This window comes from Prunus dulcis, chromosome 7, assembly GCF_902201215.1.
Source record: "Prunus dulcis chromosome 7, ALMONDv2, whole genome shotgun sequence".
Classification (NCBI taxonomy): domain Eukaryota; kingdom Viridiplantae; phylum Streptophyta; class Magnoliopsida; order Rosales; family Rosaceae; genus Prunus; species Prunus dulcis.
This window is the reverse complement of record NC_047656.1, coordinates 20357851-20378128: the sequence shown is the minus strand read 5'-3', so window position 1 is coordinate 20378128 and position 20278 is coordinate 20357851. Positions and strand designations below refer to the sequence as shown.

Sequence of the window (20278 nt, the reverse complement as noted above, 5' to 3'; positions counted from 1 at the left end):
ACGCATAAAATGCTTTTTATTTGACTGCTCAAAACATCATACATTTGTTTCTTCATGGGCTGCTTCTGCTGTGTGCAACTTTAATTTCACATACTGGAACAGCTAATTACACGCTTCTTGATTAATTGTCGCTAATATGAGACCAATTTGATTCAATACAATGAGCAAAAAGAATTTGGGACTCGAGATGGAAGAAGGCAAGAGGCGAGAAACATAGAAGCAAACCGTCGAAGAATTTTTATTATTAATTAGCTGTATCTTTACGTAGGTAAGAAACCCAACACGCTGGGAACAATGAATGAGCTACAAAACAATGAGATACAAACATACACAAATGACCCCACCAATAGCCCCTCTCTCTGAATGAAACCTACATTTCTGGTGTGACAAGAAAGACAGAAGAAAAAAAAAAGATATGCCTTGAGCATATCTCAATCATTGTGTGCCTATGCTATACAAAGACCATTTTCCCTCATTCAAATTTCCTTTGATCTCCGTTCTCGCAATGCGAATCAAAAACAAAGTTGCACAGAAAATAGCAAAAATTAGCATAAGAAATACATTGTTCCACCCTGTGGTGGAAATATACCCAGCTAAAAGTGGGCCAAGAGCCGCCCCAACAGAACCTGTACCATCTATAATTGCAGTTACAGTAGCTAATGCACGGGAATTTCCTCTGATCACTGTCTGGGTACCAAGATCAGCAGCAACGGCTGTGGTAATTAGTGAATATGGGCCATTCACCAGCAATCCAGAAAGAAACATCAAAAGAATGTTGGCAACCATAGACAGGCTTCCATATACCCGGTAGAAAACAAGGGCTGGAACCGAAAGCAACAAAAATGCAATTGACGTTACAGCTCGAGCTTCAATCATATCAGATATCAATCCAGCTAAAATTCCACCGAAGACTCCTCCAATATCAAATATGGCTGAAAGATTCCCAGCAGTTTTGTGTGACAAATGCACACCAGCAACAGCTGCAAGGCGAAACAAAATTTATGATGAATACGAGAAGATAATCCTCCTAGGGTAATTTTGGATTTTAAAGACATACACATACAAACATAGGCGCTGTTACAGTTAAGAGTATAGAACTGCAATATGTGTCCAATTTTAAATGCTCTGGATTGTTTGTGAATTGTGATGAGGACGGCCATTTTCATGACAATCCATGATGGTGTATTTGAACAAAAAAACTCAAACATGAAATCCAAAGAAGCAGTTCAACCATAATGGGATATCAAAAGATGATCCCAACAATTCAATTTCAAAGTCGTATATAAAAATCTAACTGGAGGAAGTACCTGTGTGCCTTATGTAAAAGGGCAACCAGTACAAGAAAGTGTAAGACACCAGCTTTGAAAAGAATAGGCAGAAAGCAAATGGTGCCACGCCCGGTAACCTCCATGCCTCCAAAAAGCCAATTGCAGCCAAAGAATCTGCACCTGTATCGACATCTGCATTCTCTGTTCCAAGAAGACCTGCTTCCTCTGATTCCACTTTTCCCTCCAAATTCTCTATGCCATTAACTTCCACATTCATCTGAATCTCCTTTACCAAAGACTCAAATCCCAAGTGTTCTGGACTCACGGGAAGAAACAAAAACACTAAAATGCCAACCAAAATGACCAAAACCCCAGGCACCACAAAGGACCAACCCCATCCAAATTCCAAAACCCCCGACGCCACAACTGAACCAATAATGTTTCCAACTGAGGTATGTGAACTCCAGACCCCCATGATCAACCCCCTCTTTTGTTTCTCAAACCAGTTTCCCACTACTGCTACCACACAAGGCCACCCAATTGACTGAACTAACCCACAAAGTACTTGAACAGCCATAAAGTACCCCAACAAATGAACTCCAAACCAATATCCTAACCCAAAGAATATTGTTAAAATGCCACTACACATCATCCCAAACACGAGAAACAACCTCAAATCAATCCGATCACCGACATGCCCTGCAAAGTACATTCCAATCGAATACGCAGAAAGAAATGCAAGATCAAGCTCTCCTAGCCTGTGGGCACCATGGGGACCGTTAAAGGGATCCCACCCCGTATCGGCTGAGCTGGAATTGGACTGAATTGTGGGTCCAAGCACGCTCTTGACAATGCTTGGGGGCTTTCTAGAGGCATGAAACGAAGCATAGGCAAGGAAGGTGATGCTGAGGACTGAAAATTGGTGGAAAGCTAGAGTTTTGTGTGGGGGTTTGAGGGTTGGGAAATAGTTGAGAGCTGGAGCTAGGCTTGAGGTTTTGGATTGCATTGTCTATTGAACTCAATATTTTGCAATTAGTACTACACACAAAAAGCTACACAGAATGCTCAGATATACAGTAACTATAATTACAGAGAAAGATGGTGGATCCAAAATGTTGGAGTTTTTAGTTGCACCGAGAATTCATCACCGACTGCAAAAAAGAAAAACAGAAGGAAAAATGTATAAAACCCTAATGTTTTACCTGATCTTTTCCCATCAATCTCTGATTGAGGCGGAGGGTCGTAAGCAGAGGGGAAGAAGGTGACGACGAAGCTACAGTATTGGCTTCGTGTGATCCAATATCTAAGTCTTCCACCAGAGCTCTGATAAGCTCTTTCATTTTCTCGTCTTCACCATCGCTGGTGAGATGCTGAGAGACTGGAGAATTTTGGAGAGACGGAAAGAAAGGGGAAGAGAAAAGTGGTTGTGCTTTGACTTTCAAACACATGTGAACCACAAGTGCAAACGTAAAAAGTAAATAAACGACATTATGTATTTTGGAATATTTGCCAATTGGCCATAAGGTCGTTTGTCGTATCTGAAAATAATTGCCCATTGAGGACGAATATTTGGTTTAATTATACTTTTGGAAGGTGCCGCGTAACGCAGAAATGGATCTCATTAGCATTTGCAGCAGCAAGAGCATCCATCTGTGTGTGATGTCAACGTGGCAGTGGCATTCTCAGTTGAATTCTAAAGTGAAAAAATAATTAGCAAGCAGCAGCAGCAGCAGCAGAAGCATGATCCACCTTTGGATTACAGAGAAGAACAATCTCAATGTTACTGGTTTTTTATTTTTTTATGGAATTAGGAGGATACCAAAAAACAGTAACAATATAAGCCCACGCCTGAAATACAGTCGTCTGAAACAACAGCATCAGAAATCAATCAGAAAATCTATGTACAGCTCCCCACTGAAACCTGTCCACCATAACATTATGGTGAGCAATAAACTGAAACAACAATATCCGGCAAAAGAAGAAGAATTCATTTCAAATAGCCTTGAACAATCGAATCCTTCACAACATTCAGCAAGCTTTTGTCAACTTCAGTTGGAAGTGTATCGTCTAATAGAATGTTAGGTCCCTTGTGTCAATGTCCTCCGCAAGTCCTCTCTCCAATGGCTCTGCAATCTACATTAGGTGATCATAATTTTAAAAGTAGTATCACATAAAAGTTCTGATGGCAACTATTTGAATCTTGATTGACAACAAACTGGTTCTTCATGCCACTCTTCATCTTCACCTCAAATATATATCTTCTTTCCTATACCATTTTACCTTAATTTCTTCAAAATTTGTAATCTAAACAAGCCGATAAATTAAGAGTACTATTAAACGAACTCTAAAATTAACTGAGTACACTCTACTACCAAACTATTTATTGAATTACTAATTGACTCTAATATAAAATTACCAAAAAAGATATATTAATTGTGAAACAAATGTAATTTTACTAATTACACAATACCATTACCATTGTTTCAGTTTCCAAACCATTCTTTGCTTTTTGGGTAATAGAAGAAGCGTTGGTAACAATTTGCTTCATCTGAAAATTTGATCGACTGATGAATCAAAGAAGCATCGGCAAGTCACCTAATACCAGTATCAACTTCAAAGCCTCCAGACCAGAAAAGCCAGACTCAAAATAGAAAACAATATAACTTGGCTTCACTACGACTCATTCAAACCGAATCAAGAGTCAGCTAATTACACCATGTCCTTCACAAAATTATTACAAATCAGAAAAAATGAAAAAGAAGCTGTAGAAGGCCCTTTAATCAAAGGCTAGTTAAGCCGAAACTGCAAAGCTTTGATTATCAGCTGAAACTTGCACTGGTAATCTGATCATATCAGTCCAAGTATACCCTGCTCTCTAACGAATTTAGCGACCTTAAAAGAGTAACATAATAATTTCTCTATCACGATCACAGAGAAATGCAGCAACTAGCTCTCGAACGAGTTTAATGATGTGTGATATGGTATATTAAGGTATATCATGGATATTTTTAATAATTAAATAAGATATCCTTGATTAACTTTATATTTTGATTTAAATATTAAAATGTATTCAGTTAATTTTAAAGTGTATTCAGTTAATTTTAAAGTTGGTTTAAATGTATATATGTTAGGTAATATATATATATAACTATGAAGAATAAAGATAAACATATCTATCGGTAGTATAATAAAAGAGAAATCTCTCAGTGTCTCACAGACGCAAATATAAAGAATAGAAGGGCAACATAATCATATCATAATAATTTTATTGTTAAATATTACATGCATCATACAGTAGTACTAGTATGACATGAACCGCCTTTATCTTCTCCAGCTAGCTGAACTGAGCTACTGGGAGATGGCCGGGGAATGGAAGGATCTCACCCAACATGATTACCAAAACTAACTACAAATTAATAACAAGCACAACATCATCATTATTAGCTAATTACGCTCATCATCAACTTAATTATATCATCATATATAGACTACGTGCTACTAGTACACCACAAGTCTTGTTGCCCATCAGAAGCGACCATGTCCCCCTGGACCTCCTGAGCCACCGCCTCCTGGACCACCGCCGCCCGGGCCTCCTGGACCACCGCCGCCCGGGCGTCCTGGACCACCGCCTCCCGGGCCTCCTGGACCACCGCCGCCAGGTCCTCCTGGACCACCGCCTCCTGGTCCTCCCCAACCGCCTCCCGGTCCTCCTGGACCACCGCCTCCTGGACCTCCCCAACCGCCGCCCGGTCCTCCTGGACCACCGCCTCCTGGTCCTCCCGGTCCTCCTGGCCCCCCGCCTGGTCCTCCCGGTCCTCCTGGACCCCCGCCTGGTCCTCCCGGTCCTCCTAGACCGCCGCCTGGAGGCCCATGGGAACCTGGTCCACCTGGTCCTCCCGGACCGCCGCCTGGTCCACCTGGTCCTCCTGGACCGCCGCCAGGTCCATGGTCATGATGGCCGGGGCGGTGCATCTTCAATTGGTTGTTGCAGTGCAGTTGCGGAGAGACTATTTGGGAGTTGATTCTTACTTTGTCGAGCTGTGGAATGTTGCTGTGGCGAATTGTTGAAGAAAGCAGTAGGATTTTATAATGCAATATTACTGTCGGTACAAAGCGACGTCCACATGGTAGCTAGCTAGATGCTTTTCAATCATCGTAAATAGGTGTCACATATAAAAGATATTTTCTATCTTATCCATCTAGCTACTATAAAATGACTAAAGAGGACAAAATAAATTTAGTTTTTATTTTTTTTGGGGAATGAATACAGAAATTATTACAAGAACATTTACTGTCCATCTGAAACATGGTACATGTGTATCACGCGAAGCTTTTTGTTTGTTATTATCAAATTTCATTTTGTGTGGTCATGCTTCTGAATTACCACCAACCAACCACAACATCATGTGTATTATTTAAAAAAATGAAAAATCATGTGTATACCTACAACTTTTATATATAGGGTCACACAAATTAGGACAATCTATATCTTTCATTTTCTTGCCATTATATATTAGAGAAATTCTTATATGTGAATGTCTAGACGTTATTATTGTGGACATCATGTATTTTTTAATATCTTTTCTTACTTTCCTCTATGTTTACAATATAGTGCCGGCACAATAATAACTTGCAGACATCCGAAAATAACTATTATATAGGGTTTGTTAAAATAAGAATAATTATCATGATGTCCTCTGCGGATTGCCTTGTTAATTTGGTTTTTAGTTAATTAGTTGTTGTGTGGTATATTAATATTGAATATAGGGTTCGTTTCGTCCTGGGTGCAGGTCGGGCCTTTTGGCTTTGCAAGCATTTTGGTCTGCTCTGCTTTGCAAGTTCTTTTCTTAACGTATTAAAAAACAAAAACACAAGGGAAAAGCATTTTGGTGTAAAACAGAGTAAAAACTGTAGGTTACACCAAACAAAAGTGAAAGTAAAAACCAAAAGACTCATTCTCACACACACATGTAAAGCACTAAAACGAATAGAAGGGCAACATACATACATATATATATATATCATAATAATAAAGTGGTGCTCTTCATTTTATTGTTATATGCATGCATCATACAGTAGTATTACATAAACCGCCCTCCTCTTCTCCAGCTAGCTGAAACTGAGCTACCGGAGATGGCCGGGGAAGGGAAGGATCTCACCCAACATGATTAGAAAAACATTACTAATTAATAACAAACACAACATTATCATTATCAGCTAATTACTCTCATCATCAACTTCATTATATCATCATATATAGACTACGTACTACTAGCTACTAGTACACCACAAGTCTTGTTGCCCGTCATCGTTAACTTATCAGCGGCCTCCTGGACCGCCTCCGCCTTGGCCTCCTGGACCGCCTCCGCCTTGGCCTCCTGGACCGCCTGCGCCATGTCCTCCTGGACCTCCTCCGCCATGTCCTCCTGGACCTCCTCCGCCATGTCCTCCTGGACCGCCAGCGCCTTGGCCTCCTGGACCTCCTCCGCCTTGGCCTCCTGGACCGCCTCCGCCTTGGCCTCCTGGACCCCCGCCTCCTTGGCCTCCTGGACCGCCTCCTTGGCCTCCAGGACCGCCACCTTGGCCTCCTGGACCTCCGCCTGGAGGTCCATGGCCATGATCATGAGGGCCGGCTCCTGGGCGGTGCATCTTCTTGAATTGGTTGTTGCAGTTGCGGAGAGACTCTTACTCTTGGTGTTGATTCTTACTTGTTGAGCGGTTGAATGTTGATTGTGGCGAATTGTTGAAGAAAGCAGTGGCTTTTATAATGCAATATTTATTGTCGGTAATACAAAACACAAAGCAATGTCCACATCCTCACTAGCTAGATGATTTTCATCACCGTAAATAGGTGCCACATAAAAAATGAAAAATAAAGATCTTTCCTATTAATTATATATAATTCTATCCTATCCATCTGGCTACTTAAAAGAGGACAAAATAAATTTTGTTTTTTTTTTCCTGTTAGTAATTACATCTTTTTCAAGATAAAACAAAGAACTTGTTTGGTAATAATGTTAAAGAGAAAAGTACAAGTCTAAGGAAATTGGAAACGGCGTCGGCAAAACCCACTTGAAGTGGAAAACGACCTCCAACGGCCCCACTTTTATTTTAGAAAAGAAAAGTTTATGAATTAGGATAGGACAACACCAACAAGCACAACATCATATGCGTATACCAACATCATCTTTAATTTTTCGATATAGGTCGCAAAAATTAGGATGATATATATACTATTACTATACATACATCTTCTAATTTCGGGTCACTATATATATATATATATATATATAGAACTTTAGTTAAAAGATTTCTTAAATAGACTTATTTGAGGGACATTTCGTAAGGCATATCCTGCATTGTATTTCAATTATCCTAATTAGCTTAATCGTTTATTTTTTAGGTATTCATTTAAAGATCATCTATGCATAACATCACTTGGATCTATATTTCATTTGACCACTCGATTAAACAATAATATTATTTTAATATTTTCTTAAAATACTATGTTCATCGATTTTGTTGAAGATAATTAGATGTCTTAAAGATAATTAGATGTCTTAATTAACAGTTTCTGCCTAATATTTACAATAGCTTATATGTATAATTTTTTTTTAAATTTATATTTTTTTTTTCATACTTCAAAAACTCAATGAACCTGGGGTGAGCACTTAGCACCAACATGTTATGCACTTCTTTTCTTCACTTTCTTGCAGCAGTAGTTAATTAAGACATATTCATTTATGAAGTCAAATATCAAATTATAAAAGAAGAATAATTATCATGCTGTCCTCTGTGGATTGCCTTGTTAGTTTGGGTTTTTGGCTTTGCTAAGCATTTTTGGTCTGCTCTGCTTTGCAAGTTCTTTCTTGGGAAAAGAATTTTGGTGTAAAACAAAGTAAAAACTGTAAGTTATTACCAAACAAAAGTGAAAGGAAAACCCACAAGATCAGTCATCTCATTATTATTTTAGATGGATAATCAGCATCCTTTTTTTGGTACATAAACACACTGTGATAGTGATTTCTTAGCTAGCTAGAGCCGATAATGTCATTACAATCCATGATCATGAGATGAGATGAGATGAGATGAAGATGAGAGCAAGCTAGTTAAAACTAGAAATTACATATATAATTACAACACCTCTAATTAGCAAGCTATATATATAGCTAGCATGCATACATATTAGATGAAGATTCATGGGTGGTGGTGGTGGTGGCAATGATCATGATGGGGATCATGTGGATGTGGCTTGTGTGGTTCAGGAGGGCCAGGGGGAGCTGAAGGGGGTCCTGGCTGAGGAGGAGGAGGGCCATGGCCGCCTTGCGCCGGAGGAGGAGGTTGACCAGGAGGACCAGGAGGAGGACCTGGATGACCATGCCCGTGCCCCTGCGGTGGTGGTGGATGGTCTGGCATATTTCTCGATCTCTATAATGCTGGATTAAGATTAAGAATTGGATTTGGATTTTATAGCAGTGAATAAAGTGCTTTTACTCTTTCTTTATGCACAGACAAGTAGAAGTAGGTTCGTGGCTATAAATTATATAAAAAGCTAAAGCTGAGCTAGGGCAGAATGGTGCTTCTTCTGTAGAGGGCAAACGTGTCTTTCATCTTCATCAGCTACTAGTCTAATGCATGATCCTTTTCCGACCTACAATTCAATTCCAATTTCATATCGATCAGTCATAACCCAAACTACTTTTCTACTTTATTTCTGATCACAAATTACATGGCCATAAATCGATCATGTCATTGTCATATATCCACAGACTCCCCTGTCAGATTCAGACGTATATATATTCCAAGTTCCAACCAACCACGTAACCCTCCCTTCGACCAAAAACAAACCACGTACCCCCCATCTCTCACAAGCTGTACTGTGCTTCAATTATTATTGTGCACGCAGCACATGGCAATGATGGCATGCCATGACTCGGCTTTAAAAATTCCTTTTTTTTTTTTTTTTTTTTCATTTTAAATGTCTTGGGGCCAAAACTCGGCCAGTAAGGCCCAAAAACTTGATGGATCAAGCTTAGCCCAGTATACAATTCCAACGAGCTCGAGAGCCCAATCATACTAAGAAGTTAACTTCAGCCCAGAAACCTATGACTGGTTTGGTGGATCCTTAATATTTTCAGACTCAAATATTTCATCTTAGGTTTTCAGCCAATTTTTCCACATTTACTTGTACTGAAAAATAAGTAAGCGTAATTCTTCCTAGACAATAAAATGTGTTGACGCGGAGAGAAACATATTTACTAGTTAAAAGTCTTTTTTCCGGCAAAAGAAATATTAAAAAAAGTCTTTACCTCAATGATACGGAAGTCCACAAAATAATTGAATTTGAAATAAAGAAATAAAGCTTCCTCCGAGTCTCTCTGTCTCTCTCTATCTCAGCTGGTGTGCTTCAATTATCATCAACAACATCCTCCTCCTCCACTTCTTAACTCTCAAGCGTTGTCTCTCTAATCTCTAAAATGGGTTCGAGCAGTAGTCGACTGGGCTCCCGCCCATCACGGGCCCGAGTCAATCGCACCACCAATCGTTCCATACTCTCCTCTTTCGTCTGTGGTGGCTCCTCCTCACGTTCTACTTACGAGGTACCTTCTTCTTATTCTTCTTCATCGTCGTCCACTAAATTTGATGTCTTTAATTCAATTTTCAATACCCATTTTTGGATTTCTCATCATTTTGACCTTTTTGAATGCAAAATTCGATTTTTATTGGTTTTTCGATGATTTGGGATTTCATCATCTGGTGCAAAATATAGATACCTATATCATAATCATGAAACAAACCAGTGCAAGTTTAAAAGCCTTTTAAGCATTTTTCTTTAAAATAAGTTGTTTTGGGGTTTTATTTTCCTCAAATTCAATTTGCAATCGAAGAAAAATGATATGGGATTTGGCCAGCTGATGCAGAAGGTTGGCCCCGTGCTTGGTAATATCGTAGTTATTCTTTGACTTATCATTTACCTGTAAACGCAAATATTGTCCCCATTATCGTTGTGATGCTCTTGTTGGAAAAAGTTGGGGATTTAGTTCATCGGGTCATTTAATTGAGGGTTCCGAGTCTAAATATGGCCTTTTCTACCTGAATCCTTAAACATTTCATGATTCAGTAAGTAGATATAAGCTATATTTCTAATTATTTTGTGGCATTAGTTTTGTACTTGGTAGTTATAGATTATGGAAAGAGACTGATTTGTTTAGTTGTTTTTCCTGCAGATGGAAGATCATCCAGCCGAGTGTCTTGTGAAATATGCAGAGCAACGTAATCTGGATATTAATCAAGTTCGGAACTCCACAGAGGGAACTTCGTTGGTCTCCAGTACAGGGGCACGGTTCACCTGCCCCATTATTGAAATTGGATCATCATCTGAGAGCACTGTTGCAGCCAGTCAGAATACTTATTTTGAAGATGGTTTAAGCAGTGTTCATACAAGTAACCAGGGGAAGTGCTTGTCCAAAAGCAAAGAACTAATATCTCCTCATCAGGTAAGTGCCGATTATAGTCATGATGAATCTTGTAGGGATAATACTACTACAGCTAGTACTTCGTTTAAAGAACAACAATCTTCAGACCCAGTCTCTGTGAATTGTTCTGCTAATATGGATGCAGTCAATGGCATTGGTAATTCAGCAGACAAGAATGTATCTCAGAACTGTCCTGAGGTTATGCGTCCGAGTAGTTCCTCTCCACAGGGGATTCAGAATTCTCGCTCTACTGAAGTGTCTGTTGAGAATCATGTGGCTGAAGTAATGGCTGCCCATAGTTCTAATGCTAATACGGAATCTGCTCGTGTTTCTGAAACACCATCGTCTTTTCACTCACTTGGAAATGATTCCCTTCGAGAGGCAATACCTTCTGGTTTAGGATTCCTTGTGTCCAATAGGGAACAAGGTGAGGAAGATGGAAGTATACTTCATGTTGATGTCATGAGTATTTCTTCCAATCTTTTGTCTAGAAGCAATGCTGATGCAAGTAATCGTGAGGCCAGAAGGAATGGCAGAAGACTATTCTGGGATGCATTTTCAAGACGCAGTTCCAGAAGGTTTATTGATTCTCCAACAATTCTTTTATCTACTGATGATACTGAGGATCTAGGATTTCATGACAGATGGCTACTTGGTTTGAGTGGTGATTTTTTCGATGATGGGATTGGAGCTGATTCTGGTTACCAGGGCAATAGAATTCCCAACTCAAATGAACGACGACGGCATTCTAGATCCGAGGTGATCTTTTAGACATTAAAAGTTTATTATGTGGCTTAACTTGGATATGAAATTAGGCTTAACTTGGATATGAAATTAGGGCTTTTTGGACTCTTTGGTTCCATTCATTCGGGAGATTTTTGGCTCCTATGGGTTTCAACAGTATATGCATGTTCATTTATTTGTTTACTCACATGTCGTTCATCAACGGTACTTTAATATTTCCTTCATTAAATGTTATATCCAAATGTTTTTATGGGGAGAAGAATCTATGAATTGTAACAGCTCTTATTTTTTCGGGGTTCTCTCAATGACTTTTATTGATTTGCATCGGCGTGACTCTTCTTTGTAGGTCTGGGAAAGACTTCGTGTTGGCCTTGATGACAATAGTCAGCGTAATACCTCTTGTCCTACAGGAATCCACCCTCGTGGCATGTGCTCATGTGGCTCGTTCTTGACCGAAGAGTCTAGTACTCGGGCAAGTATATCAAGAATTGTCATGCTTGCTGAAGCTCTATTTGAGGTAATTTTCTCTGTTTTAGTTTTCTTTCCTTGTCATGATTATGTCTTCTCATATTGTCCTCAAATTACTTGGGTCTTGACCTATACTAATTCAAACAGTTTAAGATCCATGAGTTCCATGTTATGGTATTCTTGTCTTGTATGTGCTTTTGTTTTTAGAGCTAAAATCCTCTAGTGGCCCCCAGAATCTTGTTTGGTAGATCGGATTTGAAAAAAGAACCATTGGTGGTTATAATGTGAGTGAGGAGGGTATTTATAAAATAAGTTATTGCCTTTTGTTTTGTTCACTTTTTACCTGGGGCGGCTGTTAATTATCCCTGTAGTCATGTAATTTTCTCCTGTTTTGGGGTTAAAACTTAGGTCTGAGTTTGGTATTTTATTCATTTTGAGGCCTCTTTGATGGCTTTTAGCTGCATATAATCATTCACTATCACTTTTTAAACATAATTTTGTTGTAATGTATGACGTGCAGGTTTTGGATGAAATTCATCGCCAACCTGTGTCACTTTCACTATCTATGGTCTCAGTCCCTGCCCCAGCATCTGTTGTCGACTCTTTTCCTCTTAAGAGTCACACAAAGGTTGACACATTAAAGTCTGGGGATGATGTTGCACAGTAAGTTTTATTTTATTTATGCCTATTTTTCTCTTGGTTGGGGGTTTTGGTGTTGCTGAGTGTTTTCTGATTTGTGGGATTCAGTGTTTTCTTATTTAATGCATTTGTTTGATCATGGTGAGTTAATAATTGATAGGTGTTACATATGCCTCGCTGAGTATGAGGAAGGGGACAAAATTCGAGTTCTTCCTTGCCATCATGAGTATCACATGTCATGTGTTGATAAGTGGCTCAAAGAGATACACGGGTATTGTCATTGCCCCCCACCACTTTCAAATGATTGTCCTTCATTTCCCTTGTTTCATACTGAAAGTCTTTCTGTTCATTCCCTACTGCCTCTTTCCTTCCTCTTACAGCGTTTGTCCACTTTGCCGAGGAGATGTTCGTGAGGGCGTCGTCACTGACTGTTCCGTCTCTAACTCGGAGATATCTTCTGTTTGATATAATTGTACATAGTGATGTAAATAGTTATGATGGTTCTTCGCTTTTACGATGACATGTTATCTGTCCTCCAACACTAACTTGTATCAGAATTTTCCACGATCCACAATATTGTAGCATCTTTTTCTCATGATGCGGCTTTGTAGTACTTGTATAGAGATGCAGAAAATGAGATAATTGTATGAATGTGCATCTATCAAACACATCTTTGATATTTGTATCAAGGCCCTTTAGCATGCAGCAAAGAGTTAAATTAGTAGATAAAATAGAGTTGGATTGCTGATATATATATATATATCTAATTTAGAAAAAAGGTAAACCCCCAGGAGCAAATCAAATTCCGAACAATAGGAGGATGTTACATTCCCTAAATTTACAAGTCAGACATAGAGTTTGAATTACTTGGAGAACAGGGATCTTCTCTCAAAGTTCATACACATTCAGCAATTTGACAATCAAAATAAAATACACCAATAAACTGATAATACCAATACTCTTAGAAAAGGGATTAAGCGCAAAATATTTGTGTCCTCATCAATAGCCATGCCCTGGGATCCAAAAGGGATTCTCTTGGGTAAAAGCTGGTTTAGATCTCAGCTTCCTTCCATCACTAGGAGTGTGATCATCGCAGAAAGGATTGGTTTCATGGAACTTCGAAGTATGGTGTGAATGATCTCCAGAAGCAAAGAGATTCGGGTGACAATTCTCCTCATCGTCTTGGAATGTCGTCCATCGAGCTGAGTTCATGCCATGTTTCTCTCTGGCAGCATTTCTCAAGCTCTCCATCTCCCCAACATGGTCCTTGAATTCTTTTTTCACCACATCCAAAACAACATCTCCATACCGATCACACCATGACCTTAAACATCGAAAATAAAAGAGTAAATAAATAAATAAGAAGTGTAAGTGTGATGGTTTTAGCTTATATGCTCAAATACTGAAGGATGAAACAGCACAAAAAGAAAGAGTTTGCTCACTTGGGAAAGAACTTCTTCAGGTCTGCCTTGTCGACGGGAAGCTTGGTGGAAATCGCTTCGATTTGGTCATTCCTAATTATATTTGTGAAAGGAAGATTGCTTTTCAATACAATGCACATACTAAATAGTCACCAAATGTCAGATAATAGAAGAGGCTTACGAAAATTTAAGATTTGGATTTGAAGTGCAAAGCTCTGTCTGAATTCTTGACAGCTCCTTTTTTATCTTCTCCCCTAAAACCTTCATATTAAGAACAAATTGACCAAGTTCAGTTTCAGCTCAAGCTTCAAATATTATCCCAAAGAATAAGAAGAAATTGAAATAACGATTTACTACCTTATCAATGAAGAAATCAGAAGGAGAACCATCCGAAAGCAGCTTCCTTTTTATAAGCTTAGTGTCCGGCCCTTCACCCATGGGGCTTGAGACAAGCTTCAAGTGAACCTCACTATCCGATCTTTCATTAAGAGGCAAAGGAGTTGTCTCATCCTCCGAGTCACTTCTCTTCCATTTCTTGAATCCATCAAAACCCCATTGCTTTTTGGCTGATTTGGAAGGTGTTTGTTCATTTTCATGACCATGATCACCACCTCCACCTCCAACACCATGTCCCTCTCTCTGCTCTCTCTGAAACAGATTCTTAAAGGGTTTCCTCCTTGTTCTATCTGAGCTGCCACTTTCTTTCACCGGCTCCTGTGGCAAGCTTTCTGGCATGAGAATCGACCTGGCCTCATTTTCTTTGTAATGATATCCTAATTCATGCTTAGAAGAGCTAGAGGAAGACACTTTCGACGACTCGGGCAAATCGAATATGCTCCTTTCTTCTCTGCTTTTCCCCTGTTTGTAAGGTGATACAAAGCCCAAAACTGAAGCTGCTCCTTTAATTTGCTTCATTGCAGAGCCATGCTTCGATTTGTTCTTCGAATTTGACTTATCTTTGTCCTTGTTTAGCAAGCATTTCTCATCCTTTAAGTCAATGACAGACCACTGCTCTTGATCTGTATTCTCCTTTGGGTCCTTAGGTGGTAGCCCTGCAACAATTACATCTCTGGCCTCAATCTCAGCTCCCTGTACTGCTAATCGTTGCAGCAATGGCCTCTTGGAAGAATGGTACTCATCTTCAGATATGCATTTTGCATACAAAAGTTCCTAAAGATTTAAAGCTTCATTAATTAATTATTCCCGTTTGGTTACTCAGAAAACACAATGAAAGGAAGGAAAATGAAGAAGAAAAAAAAAGGGAAGACTGGTTTACCTGCAAGAATAGCAACTTATCTCTCAATATAGCCGATTGTTCACGCTCAGTGGGAGAGGCGATTAGGGTGTCAAGCAAATGCGAGCGGAAAGCTGAGACCTCAGTCTCAGCCAAAATGCCTTCTTTATGAAGACCCATCAAATTTAACATCTGGTGGAAAGAGTCTTGCTGCCATTTGAGATTGTCTGATTGCAGCTTTGAAAGCTTGTGCTCTGCAGCCGGCAACCTCCGTTTCTTGAAGCTGAAAGGAAGAATGGTCTTGCATAAGTTGGTCACCGAGTCATGGAGAGTAGAGTAGTATGTGGGTGCGTATGAATACACCATTCTTGAAATTCTGGGATCTTGATTTGAATTGCTAAATGGGTTTAAGCGAGATCGAATGTTTCTGCAAATTGCCAGAGCTGTGATTTTGGTTTTGGCTTGTGGGTGTTGTTGTTTGTATAGTAAAACACACTGTGAAGCTGATGGTGGGTTAGACTTAGAGGTCGATTTCATATTTTGAATTTGGGGAGACGGGAAACGGTCACTAGGAACTAGCCGTTGCGGAGAGCCTAAAAAGGTAAAATCACATGGTGGCAAAATAATGAAATATGCGGTTGATGAAACGTCGTCGGTTTTGATACGTTTCCCTTGGCAATAATAGAGTGTTTTCTTCCCCTACAAAAGGTGCCTTGACATTCTTAGTCTTAGCCTTTGGTAGGGGAGATATGTACAAAACTCACCTTCTCTTATTCCTAAAAATTTGAAAAATAAATATTTTAATTCTTCAAATTTAGAAACTAACTTGTTTTGAACTTGACATGACCAGAATTAGGTCGAAGTGTTATTTGAGATTTCGAAATTTTGTACCATCATCTCAACCTCCATATTAAGTCAGACATCGACTCAACTTCGATTATGGCATTATCTTGAGATAATCTAAAATATGTTAGTTTTCTAAACTTTTTAAGGCTGGCTGTGTAAAATGAGTTATTTTTTAAACAAAACTTGTATTATATGGCTCTTTAAAAACCAGACAGGTAAACTAGGTATCCTTTTTTCGTGCTACCGAAGGCTGTGTCTGAGTCACATCACATGTGAAAACTTTCAAACGTTTTGGACTCTTGTATCACTCACACTCCACTCCAATCAAAAGAAAAAAAGAATGAACAAATAATCAAAGCTTATCTTAAAAATCAACAAATCATCTCTCCATTAATAATCAAGACTTTTAGGATCTAATCTAATCTGTAGTGAAGTCCAGCTAGCCAGTGAAAGGAACCAAAAAAAAGGAAAGGTAGGTTTGGGAAGAAAAGAAGAAAAGTTTAGCCAAATTAGGATGGAATCCTAGTTAGCAATGCCAGCTTCTTTACTATCCCAATCTTGAAAATGACATTCCATCTTCAAGGTATCATATAATGTTGCAATTGTTTATAACAATCTCATCTACCACTTACTTAGCCGAATGGTCATTTTGCTTCCCATGATTTACAGCCAAGATATGTCATTTGATTAGTACGACCACAAATAATTTCCACTAAAACCAAAAAAAAAAAAAAAGAGGTCGATCAGACAAGACAGCAAAGATTGTCCCAAAAATAATGAAGCTGTTCTTGGCCCACTGCCCACATGATGAGTGAGTGATGCATCTTCTCATCTGGTATTCAATTTTAGGTTGGGGAAAGAAAACAATGGATAGACAGTGATCTCTTGTGCAATTTGATTCATCCACTTGCTTGTTTCACAAATTGAAGTCTTGTCAAACAAAATACCTTGTCTATTTTTCATCCTTCAAGGATGGAAGATGACAAGAAGCTCTCTCCCTCCCTTTCTCATGCAAGTGGAGGAATTATATGGGCCTAACAACATGTTGCAGCCTCTAATTAACTTTAAGTATTTACCATGATTGGGGAATCAAACACTACTTGGCAACTTTTCACTTCAACCAAAGAAAAACTAAGATATGGTAGATTAGATACAAGCTAATTGCTCAGACCAACTCTATAACTATAACTGGAAAAGCTTTATCTAGATTACAATTTCCATTTTTACCAAAAGTACAAAAGAGTTTTTTACTGGGGGACAATCCCCATTCTGCAACAGGGGCAATGGGCATTGTTCTGTAGCCATGGAACCATACAGCCAGAATGGAACCTGTGTGCACAGGGCAGGTGCACCAGGGTCTCACCAGGCCTGAATATTTCCAGGCAGACAGCACACTCATCTTGGTCTGAGGCCTTCCAGCTCAACTTGGCCCAGCTGAACCTCTTTGACCCGCTCTTCTTTGTTCCAAACACTTCTTTCTGCAATTCTCCGAGAAGAAACATAGATCTTCCACCATTCACACATCTCTCTTCTTCTCTATGAACACTATGCCTGAATTCATCACACAACAAAACATGTAAAACACATAGATAAGATAATCAACAACACATGTTATGTTAGCTAGTAAGAACATATATATTGGCAATTTGTTCTTAATTACTTTTTATTGGGTTCTGATTTTCTCTGTGTTCTGAGTCTTTCATCTAATCTCCCTTTGGCTTCTCGGGCTTCCACTCCCAGTTTCTCATCCATGTATGATTGGTTCAATATGCTTCTTTGCTTTAAAACAATCAAGAAAAGTTAAGAAATATATATAGTTGGTTTGTAACATAATTTGTTATATTGTGTGGCAGAAGGCATAAGGCAGATAATTACCAGGGAAGAGGTGGAGGTATGGTGAGTTTCATGGTTGCTAGCATACAAACAAAAAGAGGAGCGCCTGGTCCAGCCATGTATGCCCACGCCTGGTGACTCGCCGCTTTGATGGACTCGTCTCCTTCGAGCGCATTCCACACCAGGAAGCATCCCAGCCATTGCAGCTAGCTAGCTAGCTACCTAGGCAGCTCAAAATTAAAACAAAAGAAAGCAAGTGCTTTTATTTGTCTTACAAATTATCCATGTCTATGTCTTCCAATATGATCCTGTAATATGATTTAAGGAAGAGGAGATTATAAGACAGAAGAGCAATAATACAAGCAAAAAAGCTTTAAGAAGAAGAAGAGAGTAGTGAATGATGAGAATAATCAGAGTGAAATGAAGATGGTGGTGTAAGACAAGACAAGTGAGGGTCCATACCATTGATGGTTGCAAAAACAATCTGCATCAATCCTCTTCTGCTCTCTCTTGCTCTCTCTCTTCTCAATTATATATGCGAGTTAGATCTTTAAAAAGTAAGTAAAAAGATTATGAGAAAAAGAGGACCAAAAAAAAAAAAAAAGGTCAGAGAGAGAGTGCGTGTGAGAATTGAGAATGGGAATGGAAAGGGTGAGGAAGCTGCAGTGCAACTTAATGGCAAATCATACAAACTGTTTTTTTAATTTTTTTGGTCCAAAAGCATACGAAGTGTCCAAGACTCCAAGCCAAGCGGTGGCGAATGAGGTTCTGCTGCTGACTCAGTGGGTCAGCCACCACGTGACCAACCAAACCAAATCACCTCTCCTCTCTTCTCCTCTTCTCTCTATTAGAGGAAGGACTTTCATGAAACGGGAATAACGCTATTTTACATTACTAAGATTATACTAATTTAATATGAGTTGGGCACATTGTAGTTGAGTCATGTTGTATTACAAAGATTCCTATATCATGTGAGCTACCAAGTAGGAACATCATTACCAGGATTTTAAGGATCCTACCAACTCATATTAAATTGGAATCGGACCCTTTATATTATTCTTCCCTAATAATTTATCAGAAAGAAAGACTGTAATGAACGAGGGTTATAACGAGGGGTCCTTACTAGGTTTCAGATCAATTACAGCCCAGCCCATATCTCATGCAAATGGACTTTGAATATTTCACTAGGAGATTATGGGCCCATCCTCATCCTCTCCAAAATCTAAGGAGAACCAAAAAAGGAGAGAAAAAAAAAAAAATTAAAGCACCTGAAAAAGCGACAACCTTTGAATATTGAATTGAATTCCGATTCTGAGGTCCAATCGGATTAAAAGACCAAAAACCCCAAGAGCATCCCAAGAAATCCGGGGCCTCAACAAGTTGGTTCCCTCTCACGTCCCCGCGATCCCATGAAAACCCCGAAACCCCCGTGTCCTCATCCGTCATTTCAATCCCACGAGGCTCCGCCTCCCAACCCTACACAAGATCTCTCTCCCTCCCCTCTCAACAAGTTTCATGCAAAAGCAGCCTCAAACTCGAACTGGGAAAAATGATGGAGCCCCTGAACGAGCACGAGCCTTGCTCCCCATCCTCCCTCAAGCAGAAACTCCGCTCCTCCCTCTGCATCATCCCGTGCTTCCCCAAAACGATGCCGCACCACCACTCCATCACCGCCCCCACCACCCCCCACGCCCACTCCGCCAACGTCAGCCTCGTCCGCAACTCCTCCTTCTCCTCCTCCAGCAAGTCCCGCTCTAGCCATCACCACAATCACCACCATCACCATCACGGCCATCACAACAGCCATTACGAGTTCGCGGAATTGAAGGACAAATGCAAGAGCTTGATCGGGCGTATGGGACGGAGCCACACGGCGCGGAGGCACTCGGCCTCCGCCGACTTCAAATACGACCCACTCAGCTACGCCCTCAATTTTGATCACGAGGAGGAGAACATCGAGGACTATCCCTTCAGGAGCTTCTCCGCCCGGTTGCCGCCCTCGCCGCCCCGAACCTTGCAGGACTCCGCCGCTTCTCCGTCTGCCTCTAAGGAAATAACTGCTTGTAGTTGATCATCATCTCTCGCGCGGGCCTCTGGTTCATTAATTCATTTTATTCATAAATTGTTTCTCAATAATTAATTAGGTTCGTTAAACTTAAATGTAATTATTGATCATGTATATATATTTACATGAACAGACACAAAATTTGGTCTGTTCATTAAATGTAATTATTGCCAGGGCTACGGTAATTTTGCAGTGCAGAGTAGTCAAATTCTTTTGATCATCTTGAGATTAATTTCAAATCATAATTAAATTAGTAGAATCTTGTTAAGTCATCAATTAGTCGA

At 39.7% G+C, this 20278-nt stretch overlaps 7 protein-coding genes across 8 annotated transcripts; 2 read left to right on the top strand and 5 right to left on the bottom strand.

Annotated features, from left to right (window-relative positions):
- Window positions 1-214: 214 nt before the first annotated feature.
- Window positions 215-2738, bottom strand: LOC117634898 (putative glycerol-3-phosphate transporter 5). The gene is given in 3 exon segments (XM_034369176.1): window positions 215-467; window positions 469-980; window positions 1308-2738. Coding segments are annotated over 3 exon segments (1500 nt in total). The 5' UTR covers window positions 2275-2738; the 3' UTR covers window positions 215-446.
- A 1756-nt stretch (window positions 2739-4494) lies between these two features.
- On the bottom strand, window positions 4495-5411 carry LOC117635630 (glycine-rich protein DOT1-like). The gene is made up of 2 exons (XM_034369966.1): window positions 5093-5411; window positions 4495-4984 (listed from the first exon to the last, which is right to left on the bottom strand). Exons 1-2 carry the CDS (start codon window positions 5238-5240, stop codon window positions 4794-4796), a joined length of 339 nt encoding a protein of 112 aa, XP_034225857.1. The 5' UTR covers window positions 5241-5411; the 3' UTR covers window positions 4495-4793.
- An 874-nt stretch (window positions 5412-6285) lies between these two features.
- Window positions 6286-7116, bottom strand: LOC117634722 (tol-Pal system protein TolA-like). Its single transcript, XM_034368918.1, has one exon. The coding sequence runs from the start codon at window positions 6890-6892 to the stop codon at window positions 6530-6532; it is 363 nt and encodes a 120-aa protein (XP_034224809.1). The 5' UTR covers window positions 6893-7116; the 3' UTR covers window positions 6286-6529.
- Window positions 7117-9571: 2455 nt separating this feature from the next.
- Window positions 9572-13284, top strand: LOC117634764 (E3 ubiquitin-protein ligase RNF12-A-like). Of its 2 annotated transcripts, none has more exons than XM_034368979.1 (6): window positions 9572-9868; window positions 10496-11503; window positions 11835-12005; window positions 12477-12619; window positions 12756-12866; window positions 12976-13284. In XM_034368979.1, exons 1-6 carry the CDS (start codon window positions 9746-9748, stop codon window positions 13058-13060), a joined length of 1641 nt encoding a protein of 546 aa, XP_034224870.1. In that variant the 5' UTR covers window positions 9572-9745; the 3' UTR covers window positions 13061-13284. The 2 variants fall into 2 exon arrangements, with proteins under 2 accessions (XP_034224870.1, XP_034224871.1); XM_034368980.1 differs by lacking the exon at window positions 9572-9868 and adding an exon at window positions 10288-10388.
- Window positions 13285-13362: 78 nt separating this feature from the next.
- Window positions 13363-15875, bottom strand: LOC117634516. Its single transcript, XM_034368658.1, has 5 exons — window positions 15293-15875; window positions 14374-15186; window positions 14198-14277; window positions 14038-14109; window positions 13363-13919 (listed from the first exon to the last, which is right to left on the bottom strand). Exons 1-5 carry the CDS (start codon window positions 15785-15787, stop codon window positions 13595-13597), a joined length of 1785 nt encoding a protein of 594 aa, XP_034224549.1. The 5' UTR covers window positions 15788-15875; the 3' UTR covers window positions 13363-13594.
- A 1250-nt stretch (window positions 15876-17125) lies between these two features.
- Window positions 17126-18569, bottom strand: LOC117636058 (probable E3 ubiquitin-protein ligase RHY1A). The gene is made up of 4 exons (XM_034370494.1): window positions 18392-18569; window positions 17972-18237; window positions 17757-17875; window positions 17126-17647 (listed from the first exon to the last, which is right to left on the bottom strand). Exons 2-4 carry the CDS (start codon window positions 18128-18130, stop codon window positions 17344-17346), a joined length of 582 nt encoding a protein of 193 aa, XP_034226385.1. The 5' UTR covers window positions 18131-18237; window positions 18392-18569; the 3' UTR covers window positions 17126-17343.
- Window positions 18570-19394: 825 nt separating this feature from the next.
- On the top strand, window positions 19395-20186 carry LOC117635644. Its single transcript, XM_034369982.1, has one exon. The coding sequence runs from the start codon at window positions 19479-19481 to the stop codon at window positions 19998-20000; it is 522 nt and encodes a 173-aa protein (XP_034225873.1). The 5' UTR covers window positions 19395-19478; the 3' UTR covers window positions 20001-20186.
- The last annotated feature ends 92 nt before the right edge of the window (window positions 20187-20278 follow it).

Excerpts from the sequence above, each read along its gene's own strand:
- LOC117635630 (XM_034369966.1), bottom strand. The coding sequence starts at position 5,240 with ATGCACCGCCCCGGCCATCATGACCATGGACCTGGCGGCGGTCCAGGA. Across the intron at positions 4,985-5,092 it reads ACCGGGAGGACCAGGCGGGG|GTCCAGGAGGACCGGGAGGC; the intron begins GTCCAGGAGGAC and ends CAGGAGGCGGTG.
- LOC117634722 (XM_034368918.1), bottom strand. The coding sequence starts at position 6,892 with ATGATCATGGCCATGGACCTCCAGGCGGAGGTCCAGGAGGCCAAGGTG.
- LOC117634764 (XM_034368979.1), top strand. The coding sequence starts at position 9,746 with ATGGGTTCGAGCAGTAGTCGACTGGGCTCCCGCCCATCACGGGCCCGA. Across the intron at positions 11,504-11,834 it reads GACGGCATTCTAGATCCGAG|GTCTGGGAAAGACTTCGTGT; the intron begins GTGATCTTTTAG and ends TCTTCTTTGTAG. Across the intron at positions 12,867-12,975 it reads TGGCTCAAAGAGATACACGG|CGTTTGTCCACTTTGCCGAG; the intron begins GTATTGTCATTG and ends TTCCTCTTACAG.
- LOC117634516 (XM_034368658.1), bottom strand. The coding sequence starts at position 15,787 with ATGAAATCGACCTCTAAGTCTAACCCACCATCAGCTTCACAGTGTGTT. Across the intron at positions 15,187-15,292 it reads ATAAGTTGCTATTCTTGCAG|GAACTTTTGTATGCAAAATG; the intron begins GTAAACCAGTCT and ends TTAAATCTTTAG. Across the intron at positions 14,110-14,197 it reads AATCCAAATCTTAAATTTTC|GAATGACCAAATCGAAGCGA; the intron begins GTAAGCCTCTTC and ends AAATATAATTAG.
- LOC117636058 (XM_034370494.1), bottom strand. The coding sequence starts at position 18,130 with ATGGCTGGGATGCTTCCTGGTGTGGAATGCGCTCGAAGGAGACGAGTC. Across the intron at positions 17,876-17,971 it reads ATACCTCCACCTCTTCCCTG|CAAAGAAGCATATTGAACCA; the intron begins GTAATTATCTGC and ends ATTGTTTTAAAG. Across the intron at positions 17,648-17,756 it reads AAATCAGAACCCAATAAAAA|GCATAGTGTTCATAGAGAAG; the intron begins GTAATTAAGAAC and ends TGATGAATTCAG.
- LOC117635644 (XM_034369982.1), top strand. The coding sequence starts at position 19,479 with ATGATGGAGCCCCTGAACGAGCACGAGCCTTGCTCCCCATCCTCCCTC.